The 20964-nt window shown below is 43.2% G+C and overlaps 2 protein-coding genes and 1 long non-coding RNA gene across 3 annotated transcripts; 1 reads left to right on the forward strand and 2 right to left on the reverse strand.

The window, feature by feature from the left end:
- Nucleotides 1-1989: 1989 nt before the first annotated feature.
- On the forward strand, nt 1990-12685 carry LOC136442683 (uncharacterized). Its single transcript, XM_066439626.1, has 6 exons — nt 1990-2123; nt 2321-2379; nt 6443-6658; nt 11419-11569; nt 12071-12247; nt 12607-12685. The coding sequence occupies exons 3-6, from the start codon at nt 6595-6597 to the stop codon at nt 12683-12685; spliced, it is 471 nt and encodes a 156-aa protein (XP_066295723.1). The 5' UTR covers nt 1990-2123; nt 2321-2379; nt 6443-6594.
- Nucleotides 12686-13629: 944 nt separating this feature from the next.
- Nucleotides 13630-16269, reverse strand: LOC136442684 (torsin-1A-interacting protein 2-like). The gene is made up of 4 exons (XM_066439627.1): nt 16047-16269; nt 15595-15788; nt 14863-15131; nt 13630-14713 (listed from the first exon to the last, which is right to left on the reverse strand). The coding sequence occupies exons 1-4, from the start codon at nt 16267-16269 to the stop codon at nt 14539-14541; spliced, it is 861 nt and encodes a 286-aa protein (XP_066295724.1). The 3' UTR covers nt 13630-14538.
- A 141-nt stretch (nt 16270-16410) lies between these two features.
- LOC136442343 (uncharacterized) lies at nt 16411-17584 on the reverse strand. Its single transcript, XR_010756992.1, has 3 exons — nt 17462-17584; nt 17122-17229; nt 16411-16876 (listed from the first exon to the last, which is right to left on the reverse strand). It is a non-coding gene; the product is annotated as an uncharacterized lncRNA (long non-coding RNA).
- Between the last annotated feature and the right edge of the window lie 3380 nt (nt 17585-20964).

Genomic DNA, 20964 nt, shown 5'->3' on the forward strand with positions numbered 1-20964 from the left:
CCTGGGTACCCTGGTGTGATATATGTTAATAGTCAACTACATTTACAGACACCTCGAGGATTCTATAGTACAAAAACAAACCCATGGTCGGGATTATGTAAGAAAAACATAAAACCGCCAAATTCTAAGCAAAGCTCAGGTTACGATGTTTTTGTTTATATGTTTGGGTTTTACTATCAAAATTTATGTCTGGTTGTGCCCTAGCCTTGGACTTTACTGGGGTTCATGAAACGTAGCAGATTCATGGCTTTGTAAGAGAGCTCTAAGGCGTAACTACGTGGTTTAATTCTTCTTCGTATGTCATCAATTTGAGCTACAAACTTCAGACCAACTCTGCTAAAGGTCGCTGAATGTTGCGTTTTATGCCGCCCGCTGTTTTGACAAGTGTCGAACACGTGTTAAACGCATCGCGCGCAACTTTTCCACTCCGTCATAACTTCTGTCGGCTGCGTGCCCGCGGTCCGGCTTTGAACGTGACGGTCACAAATCAAGTTCAGAGTGGAGCACTTCAGCTTATAACCTTGGACTTGACCTTGAACTGCCAGGAGCTGGGAGCCAAACATGATGGTGCCACACGTGATGGTCAGATGAGCAGACTCAAGAAAAGGCTTCGAATAACCCGGGCAGGAGTTTGGACAGTTGTTGCTTCTCGTCTCTATATACATGTATATAGCTAATTGTTGTATTCAAACACCAGCCCGGTTTGGTTTATTTAGTTTATTAAGATGCCCTTTAGCCCCTTTCGGGCTCATTACACAATACTACAACATAATACATACACCAGATATACACATAAGTACATATTTACATATAAGTACAGACTTGAGGATTGAGGTCAGAGGTCAGAGCAGAGAACTAATTATAACGGAATAATCAATAACAGTCCAAATAAAACTTACCCTGAACTATTTCCAGTTGTTATAGAAGGATTACTTTTTAATGGACTACTTTTTAATTTTAAGTACTTAACTCTTAATGCGTTTGTGAAGGTTAGACATCCAGGTAAACAATATATAAGGAGAAATTCAAACTCTACAACTGGATAAATATTCGCAGATTTATTTCCGGACGTTTCGAGTGACATCCATCACTCTTCTTCAGCTCTTCTTTAACTCTTAATGATATCTAGTTTATCTATCACCAGTCTTCATTGTTTCGAAAGAAACAACGTAATATTAAAGGAAATCTTATATTCGTAGATAAAATCATTACAAGCTGTTTTTCAACATCAGAACCCGATCAGTAAAAGTGGAAATGCAGTCCACTAATTTTCTTTTGCTTTTCATTGTAGTCTGTGTCTTCCAAATGTAGTGCGTGTGAATGCATTTTATCTGTGATAATTGTGTGAAATGTGTCTGAACTTCGTCTTTAGTCAAAACAATTGGTGCAAACACATGCACAGCGATAAAAGAGAGGCTGTTGTCAAGTTCGCACAGCTGTTAGACTTCTCACGCCAAGTTCACGGACATGGGCAGTATCAACATGCAAAAAAAACGTCATGATTTTTTATCTTCATTGGTCTACAGATATATTTAATCATAAGTTTTCATTCTGGATACTTTTCACGATGTTACAACTTTTCTCTCTTTCTTTCTTTCTCTCTTTCTCCTTCCAACATTATATCTTATTGTTTTTTCGTTAAACTCTGTCAAGCGTATCATATTATCATCAGTGGGAACTCAAAATCCATGATGACATAATTCTATCCCCGACAGTCGTCAGTGTAAACGGAGAGATAAAACAGAAGCGCCTGTCAAAGAAGTCAAGTTCGCGCGTCTGGTAGACTCCTCGCACCTCCAAGTTCACGGACAGGGGCAGCCATCTCGCACCATGGTACCGAATCCACCCCGACGGGAGTCACGCGCCAGCGGCGAGCCGGAATCTGTTCGGCCGGCGGTAGACACACCTCAGTCGGGCCGAGACGCGAGCTGGCCCGGTCTGCTGTGTTCGGGCCATGCGGAGAGGTGTAAAACCTGGCTTACGTAAGGCTTGCGGCTGTAGCAGGGCTTTAGGAGCAGATCCCGACCCTCTGTGGGGAACCTGCGGGCGCTGAAAGGTGTTTATGTTCAGGAATTATCGCTGTTGACGGACGAGAGTCGCCGTAATTACGACCAGACAAACAGGTGAAACTTAAGAAATGATGTTTATCTCAAGTTTCGTAATTCCTTAATGTTGTTATTAAGATGCACATCTGGGAAAGTGCTTAACATTTTTATTTTCGCCTTTATATGCGGCACGATGTTGGTAAGATTTACAGCTCACTTCGTCACCAGGCGACCTTGAAACTCAGACTTGATGACCTCTAACGTTCCTTTTCCAGACCACGTGACCGAGGTGAAATCCTAACCTTATCGGGTCCTGGTAAGACGACTTAAGGAGGTAAGCCGGTAATCTGAGAAAAGCCGGATTAAGAAAACGATTAAGGGCAGCGATTAAGGTTAAACTAAGACAGAAGGTACGGACAGGTGCTACATGTTTAAGGCATCCGGAGGAACAGAACAGGGTGCACCTATCTACGTAATGCCACCTTGGGAATGTTTAAGTGTGTAAACCTGACTTTTTACTATAGACCTAAGCATGAACTTCACATCTTTCCCTACTAGACTATTTATTCATTTATTCTACAATCAGTCAGTCAGTCAATCAATCAATCAATCAATCAATATGTTCATTTACTCATTCATTCATTCATTCATTCATGCAACTACTGCGTAAACACCAGTTGATACATGACTATGTAACTTGTATATCTGTGCCCGTTATCCATTCATTCAATCAATCGATCGATCAGTTAACCAATCAATTAATCAACTGTTGCCACGGAGATCTCTCCTACTTCGACGTTACGACCTGGGAAATATCTTGAATTTGTCATAATCCACAGAAACTGGCACGAAATTTCGTTCATCTATATCATGTACTAGTAATCCATTTATAAGACCTCACGCGTTGATACAGATAGTGCAGTTTTCTTTTCTTTTTTATAAACAGTGCTCCGTTCCGATCCGAGTGGGCAGCCGGTTACATGTTAGAGATTTCTGTGCGGAGCCTCTCTAATGTTGACCGTAATATTGCTGGCCCGGTTCCAAATGACGCCAAACAGTCATCAACACTTGGGTCCGCTGGCTTCCGATCAATCATATCAGCAGAATACTCGTACAGCTCCTCCCAGAGACCCAAACCTCCATCAGACTAACAGTCCGTTTGATGTCACCTTGTGATCAGGCGGAGAACGCACCTCTGGTGACGACCCGTGTCGCAAATCCGACTTTCGCAGCTCAAACCATCCCCGGCCTTGGCCTGGTGCATACCGACAGCATTTTTAATGATTTTCCCAGTCTTTTGGTCCCTGTGTGAAGCATCCAAGTTTAGAGCTAGCACTGCGTTCGAAAAGCAGACTTTTTCCTCCCTTCCTCGATCCATTGCCCGTCTTTGTATGTCATTTCAGTCTTTAGAACTTACTTCTACGTGCAAAACATAAAGTTTAAACCCTTTTTATTTACTCCTGAGAAGCTCATATAGGCCTGCAGGCCGCTTTACACACAGTTTTCCCCGATACAAACGTACGATCAAAACGTTTACAATAAACGAAACAACTACGACAAAAAAGGGACATGGGCCATACGCCGATTTTCGTTTTGTTATGTATGTTTGTAATACCAGTAATATGTAAAGACACCACTCCATGTTTATAGATTTATTAGGACAACAATCCTGAAATCTATATGTAGCCATTTAATCTGTATCTTTGCTATATTTCATCTGACTCTTACCTCCTCCCCCCCCCCATGACTTCAATGAAAAGTGTCCTGTCGTCCGAATTGAATTTAAAAATGTATAGTTTTAATCTGTTAGTTTCAGCAACGTCAAGTTATACAGACAACCAGATGAAGATACGAATAATAGAAATGAATCTATGATTCCATATTGTACGTACGTCGTCGGTTAGCCAAAAGACTTGTGGACAAACGTTTATGCCTGTTTCCATTTATCACTAAGACCCTATGATTCCACGTAAAAGATAAAAATATTGATCAGCGTTAAATCAAAACCTTGCTACAACGAGAGTACGAGGCTGGTACCTAAACGGGAGTGATGTGAATGAACTGATTGCAACTTACAGGATGTAGATGCAGAACCTGTAGATAATGAGTCAACTGGACGCAAGACGTCAAAAATGTACGAAATGTAGTCTACATTCTTTTCCACTTGTCAGCACCCTCATGGCATTGTCAATGGCATCCAAACAGTTTCCTGTCTCAAGTCCATCCTGAATTGCGTGGAACGATGGAAATGACGTTTGAGTGACGTCATAGATAACGACAAGAACATGATAAGATATAAAATGACGCTCGACTCTCACATTCACCTTTGCCTCCTAAACAGTAATAGTGAAGCAGGCATAAGTTGAACATATGACATATTGTTTTAATGAAACCGTGGCAATTGGACTTGCTCTGTACATTTCTAAGTAGCCATCTGACATCATACTCCTTAGCGTTGTCTTTTTTCCATTACGGAAAACATTGCTTTGTCTTGGACTCGGTACAAATCTATCTCCCAAGTCGAGGAAGTCTTCAGGACTTGCGTTTCCTTTTTAAGACTCATCCCAAGCTGTATGGAAATGACGACAAGACCAATGATAAGATATAGCACGACGCTTCAGTGATGCCCTTGATGTTCAAATACATTTCACGAAATCGTCTTTTAAAAAAGATCGCACCACTGCACGTCTATTTATCTATGTTCATTAAACTCCATTTACTGTTCATTTACGTTCAATGTACTTTTTTACGTGTGAATAAACAATAAACAAATTAAACAAATAAACTGCCGTCAACTTAAGCATAAGTTTCACTCTACAAAAGACACGGCCGGTACAAGCCTGTTATTTGTCGGGGAAGTGGTGAAACCTTCCCCCGGGGCGGCCGTGACCGGCTCGGGCCAACCCGGATTTTTGCAGCTGAGTGTAGTATGATCCAGTCAGACCGGGACTGGGAAAAACACATTTTCTTCTCAAATATAAGACGTCTTGTGAGTCATCGGGCCGCCATGTGTTGGGCGTAAGGCGACCTTAAGGGGCTTATAAGGTGATTAAGGTCGGGGGAGGGGAGAGGCGCGCGTGGGGCTCGGCACTGCACTTGTTTTTCGGGAAACGAAGCTGAGAGGCACCCACCAATGTAGTCCTTAAGGTCAAACATTTTGTAACAGCCTTCGGCTAGTTGGGTAACCCTGGCTGTACTTTTTCTACAGCCAAATAAATTAATCAAATCAAGGAGGAAGATCTGCATGAAGGAACGTGTTGTTCGGAGCCATTGATTATGGTAACAGACAACCAAAAATTCAGTCAAGGAAATACTCCTTATATGCCATTTTTCGGGACAGACACGCTGAGGTATCCGTCAATGCAGTCAATGGAACGCGTTGTTCGGTGCCATTGATTATGGTAACAGACAACCAAAATTCAGTCAAGGAAATACTCCATATATGCCATTTTCCGGGACAGACAAGCCGAGGTATCCGTCAATGCAGTCAATGGGAGGAGGGACTTGCAAGTTGTGGGGCTTCGAATTCCAATATTGCGGCAAAATCCTCACTCATGACCTCACTGAAAAGCGGCCGATTTTCGAGCTTCTCATTGATTAACAAAGTTCGAACAAAAATTTCGTCTTCTTACCAACTTATCTGAATAACAATCAAAGAAGAGATAATCCGTTTTACCAATCATTGTGCCAGCATTTCATCTGTCTCTTATCTGGTAGGACATCGACTACAATAACTTACGGACGAATACGCTGTAAACTAAGGCGAGATTGATAAACAAAACAAAGAAAACAGAAGACATTTTGCTGTACCCCCAATGGAAAAACATAAAACAGGGGGATCAGAGATGTCAGACTTCACCCCCTTACCCATTTACACTGATTTGTGACCATTTCATCCACACACACACACACACACACACACACACACACACACACACACACACACACACACACACACACACACACAAACAAACAAACAAACATATAAGCACAAACACAGACACACACACACTAACACACACACACAGACTCACACACACACACACACACACACACACACACACACACACACACACACAAACAAACAAACAAACATATAAGCACAAACACAGACACACACACACTAACACACACACACAGACTCACACACACACACACACACACACACACACACACATACATACATACATACATACATACATACATACAACCAATCTAAAAGAATACTCCACTCGCTCAGAGTGAAGAGATGTCATGATCTAGCTATATGTCTCTTTCTAGCAAAGACTCAAACGCTTCGAGTGCAACAAAATGAGAAGTCAAGCCTCCCCACCAGACGTACACTGATGGCTGCACGCTTCACCCCACGCATGACTCAACTAATTACTTTCGCACAGGCCGTGCGGCTGGAGGCCAGGCTATAAAGCTGTGCGGAGAGCTGGCGGGCAGCAGTCTCCCCGGCGCGCCCAGACGGACATACGGACAGCGACAAGTGCTCCCGGGAGTTCACGGTTCTTACGGTGCAACGTTCGTACGTAAAACTTCCACCATGGTAGAACGGACTCTGTCCTATCTGTTCGTCTTCTTCTTGCCTCTTGTCGTGGTTATACAAGGTAAGTGCACATATTTTCTTCTTTTTGTATCAACTCTCTGTGCTCAAGTTGGTGTTACGGACATAAAAGGCGATTATTATTCAGAAATAATCTTCGTGACAATCTGTGGTGCTAAAAGAACTTAGTTTGAAGGATGGCAAGGAACTCGAAATAAACTTTCGGAAACTACTTTTTAGTGACATTATGTTACATTTCAGAATGTTTCATGAGTTTTTACAGTTTTTTGATAGTGCGAACTTGTCCTCTGGGTAAATGCAAACTCTCTTCGTCTCTTTTCGTAAAACAAAAAGGTCTCACATAAAACATTGTCCAGGAGTTTTGAAGTAAAAACATTAAGAGGATCCACCATGGACACAGTGCTGTTGTCTAACTCGCTTTCGAAGCTGTCTGGGATATCAATGTTTGCCAAATTACGGAACATTACCGTACAAGTCCTTTTGAGCTTTTACAATCTCAGTTGTGGGAACTTGTCCTCTGGGTATATGCAAACTCTCCTCTCTTCGTTTTTCGCGTTCAGATCAAGCTATAAAAGATTTAAATGCTAGACATATCAAAGTAACAAGTAATTATCCGCCTTGGATACAGTGTGTCCGTGTTGTCATCAGCTCGCTCTCGTAGCGACGGCACGGCGCTGCCGTGACATGTCGTGCCCGGGACTGTAGACTAGCTTTAGCGTGTCTGCGTCTTGGCAGAGAGACAGAAAGGTTTGAGACAAAAGTTCACAACTGTAACATTAAATGTCGTGAAGTCTTTGAAAATTGATAATCTAAGACTTGAGACATAAAAACTAAATGTCAAAACGAACAAAATTGATTTCCAGATTAGCCACCCGAAATATTTGGCGCAACAGAAAATGTTCAACGTATCGTTCTTGTCCAGGCGACAGGAAAAGGACTAGTCATGTAATTAATGTTCACCATCACCGGAAAAACAGGTGTCACAGGGGCTTTCATTTGGAAACCGTCAAGATGAATCATTGCACTGAAAAGTAAGGAAACAGTTGATTTGAGTTAATAAGTAAAGAAACTACGTAACTTGAAAGTAGAATTTCTCCTACCAGCTGTACAAATAGCACACTGTCAAAATATCAACGCAGCATTTCCGAAATGAAAATATGCACGGTTTGTATATATCACATAAAAGCATATTTCAGTAAACGAATCTGACTGCCCGTCAAACGTAAGGAAGCATTTATAGCTTTATCAGTACGAATGTCAAAAAAGGTGTCAGACAATTATCCGTTATAGACGGGCGTCAGGGCACGGGGCTTGGAGAACGTCCAGGAAACTAAGGAAACCAAGGCAAACGTCTCGACACAGACAGTTCGACACTTAAAGACAGTCTTTAGACAAGGTGAATCCTGTATAAAATCATGTTTTCAACAAAGCCCACTCCTAATTAACAGCATCAAGAAAACCACCTTTTTACTGTCGTAGTAAAACTTTAAGCCGCTTGTCGAACTAGTCGACTGAGAGTTAGACAAGCTCTTAAATAGTTTCGGGTCACGGACGGCACTTTAAGCTTCTCTCGTTCCTTAAAGAAGCACGGTTGGGATCCTTTTATCACCCTTAAGGCGGTACAAATCCTTTTATTTTTGTTTGGATTAGGGCGTAAATCTCCTCAGAACAGACTTGGCAGCGGCGGCGGTGTTTTTAAACCCGAGCCCTGACACGGGCATGTGAAGAAAGTTTGTATTAACCTTGGTAACCTTCAACGTGTTCTTGTGAAGTTGAGGAGCCGAGTCTTATTGGTTACGAGCGAGCTACTTGTCAAGGTTTTCTCGTCGAAACGTTATCTTTGCCAAGAAGGTTACGTTTTTGGTGCCGTTTGTGGGTGGGTGTGTTTCTGGACAGCGTTTATATTGCGAAAATCTTTGGAAGGATCCGTAGAATATTTTGTATGACATGAGTAGGTCAAAACAAAAGACAAATTTCAAGCGGATTTCTGTGGCGTTGTAGCAGAATTTCAGGTTTTGATATCTTGTGTTCTAGACATGCTATGACCATAATTTGTGATTGGTAGATAAATCTTGTTTATCTAATTTGCTCCAACGTCGCTACAACGCCAACTTGCACCAAGCATCTTAGTTACCATTACAATTTTACATATTATTGGTATCTTGCAGGACAACAGTGGCACAAAGAAGCAGAAATTAAGGAAGCTATCCTGTATATCTTAAGTCGATGAGACAAACATTCCGAGAACCAAAACAAGACGAAGAAATTATACATTAAAAAATTTTCAGTGTTGATATTGCGATATTTGAAAAAGCCGCCAGGGACAGTCGTAGAAAGCACGTCTAACGATATCGCGATACAAACTGTAAATGTTTGATAGATATCGCTCTAGAACTCACTACCTAATGACATTCACTCGTTTAAAACCAAACTCAAATCATAATTTCCCAATGAACTCTATTAATCCTGACCTCAACCAGTAACAAGACATCAATAGTTAAGCATATTATGAAGTTCTCATTTTTATGTGTCCTTCTTTTTACATGGTGATACCGTCCCCAGGGCTAGTCATCTGTGATAACTATTGGCCTTTCACAGCAGAACCGATAAATGAAAGAAAATTAGAAAACTTTAAGTTAAAACCTGCTAAGTTAAAGTTACAATCCGTTCCTTGTATGTTTACTTTGTCCTCACGTTGAACATGTAGCTTTACCAGCGCCCAGCTGTTTTTGATAAGTGAGATTTGAACCCCTAGCTGGGAAAACCTGGCTACATATGTCTATCACAACCGAATCGGTAAATACAAAACAAAGAATGAAAATGGGTACAAATTTAAAGTTACGATCCGTTCCTTGTTTGTTTACTTTATCCTCACGTTGAACATGTAGCTCTACCTGCGCCCAGCTGTTTTTGATAAGTGAGATTTAAACCCCTATAAAGCGGAGTGATCCCCTAGGTTAGGGGTGACTTGTGCCTGATGACAGCCATTTATTTCGGTCCGCGGGAGGTATGTGGCCTTGGACCCTGTGAACCAGGCGATAGTGTACATGCAGTCGGTTTCACGTCATGTTCCATCAAAACAAACAACACGAAGAGAAAAGAACGTTTAAGCTGATACTTGTAGCTTCGGGCGGATTTGGCCACGCGTCTCTGTATTTTTGTCACAGTTTCACGAAGTTTGAACTTTGATCAAGAACGAAACTTATTCGCGTTTTGTATGTTTTGTTGTCTTTTCAGCCATACTTTCATATCATTTCAAAATTAAGAACCCCTTTGCAATACCTGATGATAGCAAAATCTATTTTTGCATAGTTCTAGGGAAGAAATAAATTCTACTGATTGCGTTGTTTGTGATTTATAGATCTAGAACTTGTTGTCAAGGAAGTTTCATCTTATTTTTGTTTATCTGGCGTTGGGTATTCTCTGCTTGGTATAGATTCATTGTATGTGTAAGTAAGGAAGTGCAGTATAAATGCCTACAGATACACGTGCGCCTTGAATGTTCCCCGCCCAGTGTTTGGACTCCGCCTCCTCATATACGGGATGGAGAAACTGGCGGAGGTTTTGGCTGCAATGGGTAATCACATGACCGTTTAGCATGAGGGGGAGGGGGTGTCACACCGCAGTCATGTAGGGACAGACATTGTGTTTTTAGCTTATAGGATGTAACATTAGCATTAAAGGCACCCAGAGCATTTATGAGGCTTGAAAACTGGAAATATTCTAGTTGCTGTAATCTTTATGAAAATGACAATTAATGCCACTGTCTACCACATTTGCGTGCGGATTTCTTATCAAAAGTGCTCAAATTCGGCACAACAATAAGCTACATGGTGATCTTTTAGTTTCATGATTCACGCGCCTAGTGTAAATAGACCGACACCATAGCCCCGCCCACCTCCGTCAAAACGTAGAAGTGCAAAACTAAAACACAAAAATGCAAATATTTTCCGGACATGCAGTCACTCTCCCATTGGCCGAACCGCTAATTGTGATGGTCAGTCAGGATCAGTCTATTAGGGCTTGGATTTTCTATCAATTCTCACAACACAACGACATCCTACCTTTGCTCCTTTACTGGCGATTTGTAATGGTATAGTGTTATTGAAACTTACTATGTGTAGGAATGACTAGAAATTTGAGTTTTTTTTTATTCAAGCTTCAAGCCTCATAAAATGCTCTGGATGCCTTTAACACCCCCATTCCACCAGGGTGGCGACCACGCTGCGACCTCACCGCGACCTCACCGCGACCTCACCCCGACCTCACCGCGACCGAGCGATTTCACAGAGCGTTTATACAGATAAACACGAATCACTTACGCTAAGTCATGATGCACATCAAAACCCGTCATAATCGTTTATAGCTGCTGTGTGGCACTCTTGATTCCCCCGATTGAAAAAAAAAAACTTTCCAATAGGGTATGGTGGTGATCAGGATTGGAGCATCAACTACTGTGACCACTTTTTTAATAAAAACTAATATTTCTAAATGTTGGACCTTCTAACTAATTTTTTAGGAAAAACAAGCTACTGTAGTATGAAACTTTTACTAAATCTGAATAAGGAATTAAAATGTAGTATAGTATAGTATAGTATAGTATAGTATAGTATAGTATAGTATAGCATAGTATAGTATAGTATAGTATAGTATGGTATAGTTACTGAGTATTAGTATAGTTGATAGTATGGTTTAGTAGGGCATATACTATAGTTATGGTGTAATACATGTAGCATAGTATGGCAAAGTATAGGATTGTATTCAATTTCTTGACCTTAACCTTGGTATGACATGTCCTTGCAGGGTCCAGCCATGGTGACGAAGGGGACTATGGGAACGTGTCGTGCCCGGGAACGAGACCGAGGCGCTATGACGTCACGGACTTCGGCAACCCCAAGTACTTCCAGGGCTGGGCTGACGTCACGGGTCAGGGCGCCGCGCATGACTACTGCAGGTGTGCCCATGTATAGCACTACTTGATATGACGAGCGTAAATACAGTATCAGAATCCAATTTTTTAAAAAACGACCACTAGATAAACACATGTTTGTTTGTCGGAAAGTGTTGTTCTTTACAGACATGTGACTAGAGTGAGAGGTCAAAGGTCACTGGAAGTCTGTACCGGCCCCCGTCACGCGTGACATGACCGGATCTAGACAATCCTTTTTATTGACAATATACATGACTGTTGGCTTCTTTGTTCTGTAGGGTTGTTTCCTCGGCGCCTGACGCAGACCACCACATATGCACAGTCACACAGACTGTTGTTGAAAATCTTAGATGAATGGAATTTTCTTTTCTCGTTCTTTAGAATCGTTTCCCCGGGCCCTGGTATGATGTTCCTGCCGGGGAGAGAGCGAGTACAACTACAAGTCTATCGGGGAGGGAGGGGTAGTTCCTAGGCTAGTACAACAAAGAAATGAACAAAGTTGACGGATGCATTTCATTGTTCCAGGATCGTTTCCCCTGGCCCCGGTATGATGTTCCTGTCCTGTGCGCTGGCGGGAACGGCCGGGGAGAGCGAGTACAACTACAACTCCGTCGGGGAGGGCGGCGAGTGGTTTGACGAGGGGTTCCCGGACACCTGGTACATGAAGGACGAGGACGGGGACGGAAGGGACGACTTCTGCAGGTCTGTTTGTTTGTTTGTTTGTTTTTGTTTGTCTGTTTTAACCAATAAACCGTCTTTAGGCGTAACAGATCGACACGAACGTGGCGTGTATGTAAAGAAGGGTTTCTACGGTTCGGAATCTTAAATAAGAAAACTCTAGAGATAATATTATACCTTTCCATATCTTTTATTCGATTCTTCATTGTTGTTTTGTCTCTAGATGCGTCGGGATCGGCAGTAACACGCGCGTGGCGTGCATGAAGGCGGGGGAGAAGGGGTTCTACGGATTACAATCTCAATTGAGAACACGTTAACATAGATAATCTAATACATTTTTAAATCATTTATTCGATTCTTCTCTGTTGTTGTTCTGTCTCCAGATGCGTCGGGATCGGCAGTAACACGCGCGTGGCGTGTATGAAGGCGGGGGAGAAGGGTTTCTACGGCTCGGAATCTTAAAGAAAACTCTAGAGATAATCTTATACCTTTCCATATCTTTTATTCGATTCTTCATTGTTGCTTTGTCTCTAGATGCGTCGGGACTGGCACGAACACGCGCGTTGCGTGCATGAAGGCGGGGGAGAAGGGGTTCTACGGATTGCAATGTCGAACACGTTAACATAGATAATCTCATACCTTTTTAAATCATTTATTCGATTCTTCTCTGTTGTTGTTCTGTCTCCAGATGCGTCGGGATCGGCAGTAACACGCGCGTGGCGTGTATGAAGGCGGGAGAGAAGGGGTTCTACGGCAGTGCGGCCCAGGGAGGCGACCAGAAGACCTTCACGGCGCCCAACTCGCCCACCGACTGCCGGGACCGCACCGTCCACCCGCTGTTCGGCGCACCCAACTAGGGAACGAGACGGGGGCCTGCATGGGGGGCTACCGCCAATGCTAAATTCAGGAAGGCAGTGGCTTTGAATGGTGTTGAATTCGGCTGGCTTCGCTTTACGCTAAATTCAGGCGCAAATTACGCTTTTCGTAGAATGCACGGGTTACGCTCTACGTTATATTTGAACACGGCCCGGCTACAAATTTCGTGTAATTAAGATATTTACGCTCCACCTACGCAAAAGCGCATGCAGGCCTGCCTTTTTTTTTTTTTTTAGATATGGGGTGTCAAAAGCTTTAACTTTTGTACGATATAATGTACTTTTAGACATTTGTCCCGCTCTTTCGATCTTCTTCAAACACATGCTGACCCACTCATTTGAGACACGTGACTGTGCGAAAACGTGACGTCATAAGTTGGTCAAAGATTCATGGCAGTCTATGACGTCCCCCGTCCCGGTCCAATTCGCCCCGAACTAATGACATGGACATTAAATGTTAAAGAAGGAGGGATTGTGTGTAACAAAAGTAGAAAAGAAACACAGTTTAGCGAGGTACGGTCCACTCCGTCGTTGAGTCAAACTTACATTCTTTTTATTCTTTGCATATGAATATGCTGCAGTAGAACCCAAGTGAAGAGCGCTTGAAAAACACATCAGCACCTAACATGCAGAGTCGGAGTCTATGACTATCCCTGAACGTGATATAATACCAAATTGGCAAAAAAGCAGTTGTAGCTATAACAATTCGGCAGTCATTTTCCATAGACCATAAAGGTATAATTTTACATGTACATTGGAACAAGTTTCAGACTTTAAAAAAAAGAGGAAAATCAAGTAAATACTAATTGACACGTTGCATTTCAATCCCCATGGTTGAAATGTTAACGATACTCGTACGTTATGATATATATGTAGACTTAGTACGTACTTCTTTTAACCAAATGGTTATATTGTATAATCTTCTAATGTCTCAAAAGATCAATGTAACTACATATATGCTTGGAGATTCCAAACAGCAGGAAAAAACTATAGCTAAAACAACATGTACAGCTTGCCAGTGTGTCTGTGCAATCGTTTATGTCTTATTCAAATCAGTGTTGTCAGCGTGTCAGTACCTAGTAGTAATTAATCCAGACTAGTCTCGTAACCACAAAATGTTCTCAATATACATGAAATCAATTAGGAAGTACCCTCACATTGTTACATACGTACACATTATTGCATGTGTTACTAGTATCTTTGAAGTTGAAAAGAAATAAACACTGAAAACTTGTTAAAATCTTGGCTAAGATAGTTTTTTTTTTCATTATTCTCGAGGATTAAGGTGTATGCCCAACCCAAACTATTCAGTTAGTACATAAAGTCCTGGCGTCATGTTGGAGATTTCTTACATTGCCTTTGGAAATGGCCTATACGAATCCATAGAGGTTATAGATTTGCCATTCATTCATCCAGTCAGTCATTCGTTTATTCATTCATTCATTCCTTCGAGAGTTCCATTTCCCCCTCGGGCGTGACCACTGTGGTCAGAGGGGTGATCCTGCCCAGCAGCGGGTCCAGGTGCGTTGCCGGGAGATTCCGCCAGGCGCGCTGCAGCTGCTGGTGGACCATTCTCTCCTGATTCTTATAGTTCAGCGTTGGGTCGATCTCCTCACTAATATATGGTAAGAAGTGTTTGTTTAGACGTCGTAGAAATTTATTAATCGCAAAAAAATTGTAACATCTGTAATGGTAGTTATCGTTTTTTTTAATCTACAATATTTGTACTACAAATAGTACAATACACCATCAATGTACTCCCACCTGCAGTGTACAGTGAAGAAGTAGGCGGCGCTTTTGTACTGTGCGTCGCTGTGGTCGCAGTAGCCATGGAACAGCATGGCGGCGTCACCTGGCAACGCCTCCAGGCGCGTCAGCACCACGGCCCGAGCACTGCCGAGGACACCCGACTCTCGCCGATGGCTGCCGAGGAGACCCGGCTCCAGAACTCGGTCAAGGTGGAGCTTGGCTCGGGCAGCGTTCACTTGCGCGAACTGTCGGCTGTCTATCGTGATCGATTTTTCAGCGTAGATCTAAAAAGAAGAAAAACAAACATCAAAGTTAACGAAACTTTACCCCAATACAAAAAATGCATGTCCGTTCGACCCCAGGGCTTTGATGGTGACAATGATGTCACCACTTTTAAACGTAGTGGACAATGGGCCAAAGGTACCTGGAAGTCACATGTCTGCAATAACGACGTCATAAGTAAAGAAATGAGAGCCGCATAGACAGCTGAATATTGTTGTGGCTTGATTTGTTGCCTGGTGTGGTCAAACGGCAAAGGTAGAAGCGATGATGATGATGACGATGATGATGGTGAGGAGGGTGAAGTTGATGAAGATGAAGAAGATTCTTTAGTTTATTGAAGTTGATCATGAACGTGATGATGATGATGAAGAATATAATGGAGATTATTGTGATGATGAAAGGTAAAATGTGATCAGCTTGACATAACTATAAGCGCGTGAAAGTAAATGATGTATTATATCTAACCCGTGCCAGGGCCTGAGCCAGTTGGTCCGCTGTGCGGTGGGCTCTCGGCGGCGCCCCGATGATCACCACCGCGGGCTTCACGGGGTCGGTCTCGGCGATGTGGGACAGGATCGCCGCACGCACAACCTGCCAGACCCGATCTGTCTGCGAAGGGAAACGCCTCCTGATCACGGCCAAGCCTTCTTCGGGGTTCCCTATGGGAAAACAAAAAGTAACTTTTATACTCTTGATCAAGCATGGGAAAGAGACAGCCTTTCAAACAGGTGATTAAGGCATAATTCATAGTCCTGAGGTCTCGTAAAGTAAAAAGCAGGCATATTGAGAAATCAACCGTTTAGAATGCTTTCCCGAAAATTACGCTTTGTTAACCCACCAACAGATAGAAAGTGCACTAAAACGCGTCATAGTTGTGATTGGAAACACCCAATCTTTGCTATTAGGATTGAACCTACCGAGTGAGATACGCTCAAGCGGGGCTTCGGTTCGCTCCGGCCGCACAGCAATACTGACAGGATCCGCTATTTCTGGTTTCTCTCCGCTCGTCATCACTACCACCTGACCGGCTCCATTTGATTGACAGGTCGTTTGGACCACATCCATGACGTAACTTGGCATGCAGTCTACGTCATGAATCACGATGACGTCAGTGGACCACGCCCGCATGATGTCCTCCATGGCTTCCCGTGCGTGTTCGCCTTTCATAACCATGAACTGACGGTGATGTAGGATAAAATGTTGCCTTGCCATGATCCAGGGTAGGACTGATGCCAGTTCGGTAAGGGTGGATCTGTCAGTGGGGGAGGAGGCGAGGGGGGCTGAAGATGTCAGGGACAGCATCGAGCACGGGTTTTTTGTTGCATTCGGGGCAAAGACGTCGGACAGGCTGGACCACAGGGACTCGTCTTGAGACGGGAACCTTTTCTTCAAGGCGTTCATTCTTTCCTGAAAATTAGCGTGCGGGTCAGAGAGTAACTCAATAGTCGTTGCGTTGCCGCTGTAGCTTTCATCGTCCGCCATACCCGAATCTTCTGTGGGTTTCGTAAATACATGTAGAAAATGTGCAAAAGGCAGGACTACCGCGAGAAAAACTACACCTGCCGCAAGATACCACATGTAAGGTGTTTTCTTGGGCTGTTCGACAGCTGTGGGTCTGTTGGGTGGAACTGGGGATGCCTGGGCCTGAGTAGTAGTAGTAGTAGTAGGAGTCGACTTGACCGACTCAAATCCTGTTTGCTTTTCTTCCGGATCAGTCGTATCGGTCTTGATCACTTTCGGGTCATTTCTGATATCGTGTGAAAGAAAAAGAAATCATAAACATGTGTTTGATGTAGATGCTGCTAAGAAGATTAAAAGGTCTGAGGCACGTGCTGTAAACCTAGTCAAATTGAAGCAGCTGTATATTATAACAAAAAAATACAATTAAATGCATATGTACTGTGAGAAACACAGTCATATCCTTATCTGTTACAAAAACAGTGGGTTGGCCTCTGGGTAAAACAAATCAAATAAGAAAAGTACAGAACACACCTGTCCTTCTGCGAAACGGCAAGCTCTTTGGGTTGGTTTGGTTTAACCGAGTCAGGTCCTTTCAGCTTTTTCTTCGGATCTGTCGATTTGGACTTGGTCACTTGAGCGCTGATTTCAAGAAAATACCAGACAAAGATACAGATACAACAATCCGAAAGTGCTAAGAAGTTTCAAATATCTGAAGTGCGTGTTATGAATTCAGCCCAATGAAAGCAGCTGCCGTAAATACATATACAATTATATGTACGAAGTCATCGCTGCTTTTCTAGAAAAACAATACTAACGTACGGTGGAATGGCTTTTGGGTACAACAGATCGACTGAAAAGGTCAAGAACACACCTGCACGACTGCGAAACTGCAAGCTCTGTAGATTGACGGGCGTCTGCCGTCTTCTTCTTGACACCGCTAACAGTTCGGCCCCTGAGGACGGCTCCTGCATTGTCGAGCACATCCTCTTTTCGTGTATCTAGAAATGATTGATGAATATAAGTCGCGTACGTGTATATTGTCTCTAATGACTGAAAGTGTCATACATGTCATGCTCACCAAGTCTCTGAATGTGTGCTTTTTGCATACCATGTTTGTATAAAAGGGAAATGTAGTCCCGGGGCCTTTTTTAAGGCCTTAGAGGCAGTGGGTTGTTGATGTATGAGAGTTGGTTGTTAATCCAGTGTCTAGGGCACGGTACTGGAAGGCGGGGCCCAACTCTCCCCTTCCACCGCTTTCTACCGGCCCAACCGAAGTCAGGTAACGATATTCTGAGTGGAGTGAGGAACGTCTTGTAAAGTCCTTTTCCCTTGGCCTGTCAGGGCCCGGATTCGAACCCAGAACCTCTGTGATCTGGGCCAAACACTCTAACCGTTACGCCAGCGAGATGCCACATGTATATCCTATCATAGTGTCTCAACCGTCATCCTTCTGACGCCCAAGCGACAATATTATAGTGATTCATGTTGTATCACTCACCTTTCGATTCTCTCACTCGTTCTTTGGGATCATCTTCTACATCGCTTATTCCATCTTCCCGGAGTTCTCGTTGAATCTCTTTTTCGTCCTGCTGTTGATTTTTACCGTTTGGTGGACCTTCAGAGTCAAAGCCATGTCATAATCTGTTACACTCTGTAGTCTATCCATCTATGATAAGCAATTACATTTGTCAAGCACTATGTAGAATCATATAAGGATGATCCAAATTTGGTGGTTTGACATGATATTGAAATCTCCAAGCAGAGGTTTCAGTCGAAAGGTTAATAGTGGCCACTAACGTTAAAAACAACGTATCGCACAAAAGATACACGCCAGTATTTCGGATTAAACTCACGAAAATGGCGACTCCTATCATAGCACTCTCACCTTCAACTTCAGGTGTGTCAGCTCCTTCCTTGGCACGTTTCCCCTTCTTGTCCGTTTTCTTCCGAGTACTTGTCTTGCCACACAGTTTGTCCTCCTCATCACTGAAGCTTCCTGAAGACATTCTGTCTGCCAAGACAAGTTCATAAATAAACTTTAAGAGATTTTGTCGTATATTCAATTCAATCATCATAATTAGTACAAATTGGCAGAAAACAGTCTATACTTATACTTAACCTGATATTGTGCAAATCAGGGCGACTAGATATATTGTGTGTCGCACTTTTTGCAGTTTGAAGCCATGATGGCAGCCGAGTAGAATGTTGTAGTACTATGCCAATGTACCAGAGGGCTCTTTCGAGCAAAAATGATGATTGGACTACTCCAAGTCCCTTTTAGGGGTCAGCATTGTTAGAATGTCTAAAGTATGAGCTAGTAGAGAGAACATCTTGCATTTGCAGTTAGCTGAACTTAAAACTTGAAGTGTATTATTATTCAAGTTTGACCGGTTTATCCGCACGGTGCGAGTCTAAAGTAAACATGGTTGCAGGTTCTACCTGAACTCGAGTGTCGTCTTAACTATATATGATAATGAAAATATGCCTGATGATTCACAGAAGAGAAATTCTGAATGTATGATTTCCTGGCAGACATACCGAGAGTACAACGAATTTTGTCTCGTTCTTATATATATACATGTAGAAGTTAAAAGGACATGGCAACCGCCCCTCTTCTTAGCTATTTGACCCCTGTTCTTCTGTTCGACTGTTTACATACCGCTGTTGAAGTGTTATATGCCCCGGGTAAAATGGCGGAGTCCTGGCTGTGCACCTGTCTACCTGCCCGCATACGGAAGTCTAGAGCACAGAAAACTAGGGTCGCTTGCAATGATAGACACTGCCCAAACTGCACAGTACAAATTAAGTCTGCACGCCAAAATAAGCTCTAAATAATACATGGGTCACAGAAACCGATCTATCATGAATTCGATTACTGCCGTGTACACTAATGGCAACCACTCGTATTATCTTTATTCGTATTCAGATACATAGTACAGATACAAATACAGATCGAGTATGGTGACCGTGTCAATTGACCGTGTCAATCGCCGTTGGAGACTTGTCCCTCTAACTGAGGGGGGGGGGCGTGTAAAGTGCCTTTCCCAAGGGCACAACGTCAGGGCGCAAGTTCGGACATGTCTCTTGGCACAACCCTTGGATTCGATCCCGGGTTCCATTGTTTGACAGCCACGCGTTCTACACTTGCGCCACACGACGCCACGTACGTGTACACTACTTAATCTATAAACATACCTTGAAGTACGATACAGGCTGGTATTTTACTTGTTTCCTCCCTGACAGGTTTTCTTTCCTGTCCTGTTATGACCCAGTTCTGCCCACAGTTGTCCTTCTGGCTTCACTGCAGACGAGACAAGTATCGTCCGAAACTGAAAATCGTCATCGACACCTGCCGCCACCGACGCAGCGAAACTACACCAACGCTATAGTCTGTATATTGTCTCTGTACCTCTACTAACTTGTTTTATACGCACCTGTAAAGGTTGCTACACACAAAAATAATGTCCTCTTCTTTAGGTTAACACGCAAAGCATGACATTGTGTACTTAACTGGGCGTACCGGCTGCCTCACACGACCGACCATTGCACTTTGACCTCCTAACCCGTGACTCACCGAAACTAGTTTTCCGAGTCGCGCTTGCATATTAATGGCCGTCCAGGACACAAACATGGACTGGGGAGACAAATGCAGAACGCCTGACACTAAGAACATCATGCCTCCAAACACCCAGGACCCACCGGGTGCAGACGAAACACCGGAGAGACCACCTGAGGTCGCACCTTCCCGAGTCTACATTCTCCTACTCCGTGCGCTATGGTGGGCGGATCGCCACCAGGTGTTTGTAGCCGTTGTTGTTGTGTTCGTGGCTGTCGCGCCCATGGTCACGTGGCAGCTACTGGGCACCGGACCATCCCTGCAGGACCCAGACAAGTTCCTGGGACATGGCGGAGGTAAACATATGTAAATTTATCCCTGCACGGTACATTGTGTATTCCTATAGGAAAATATAAAATACAGAATGTCTGGTTGATAGAAATTCTTCCAATGATTTCAAAAGCCCATTCTCATCCCATACTACACAATTTTGTATTAGGTAGATCAAGGAGGTGGGTAGATTAGCCTTATAGAACTGTAGCTATGTCCCAGTAGATGCCTTACTTTGCACCTTGCAGTACTTGTACAATTATTGTGCAGTAAAGTTACTATATGTTTCTATCAAGAAACAAGTTGGGGGTCTACATGCACCTTTTCCGTAAGGCGTAGGCAAGGTATTTCGATTGACTGTAATTCGTAGGAAAGGATTTCGTACCCCCAGAATTCGTAGTAAGATGGACACACTTTGAGTAATCGACTCCCCAAATTTAGCGTTAAGTGTTTTTTGGACCCCTAGACCACCACTATCCCCATATCTA

The sequence above is a fragment of the Branchiostoma lanceolatum genome, chromosome 9 (assembly GCF_035083965.1).
Source record: "Branchiostoma lanceolatum isolate klBraLanc5 chromosome 9, klBraLanc5.hap2, whole genome shotgun sequence".
In the NCBI taxonomy this organism is placed as follows: domain Eukaryota; kingdom Metazoa; phylum Chordata; class Leptocardii; order Amphioxiformes; family Branchiostomatidae; genus Branchiostoma; species Branchiostoma lanceolatum.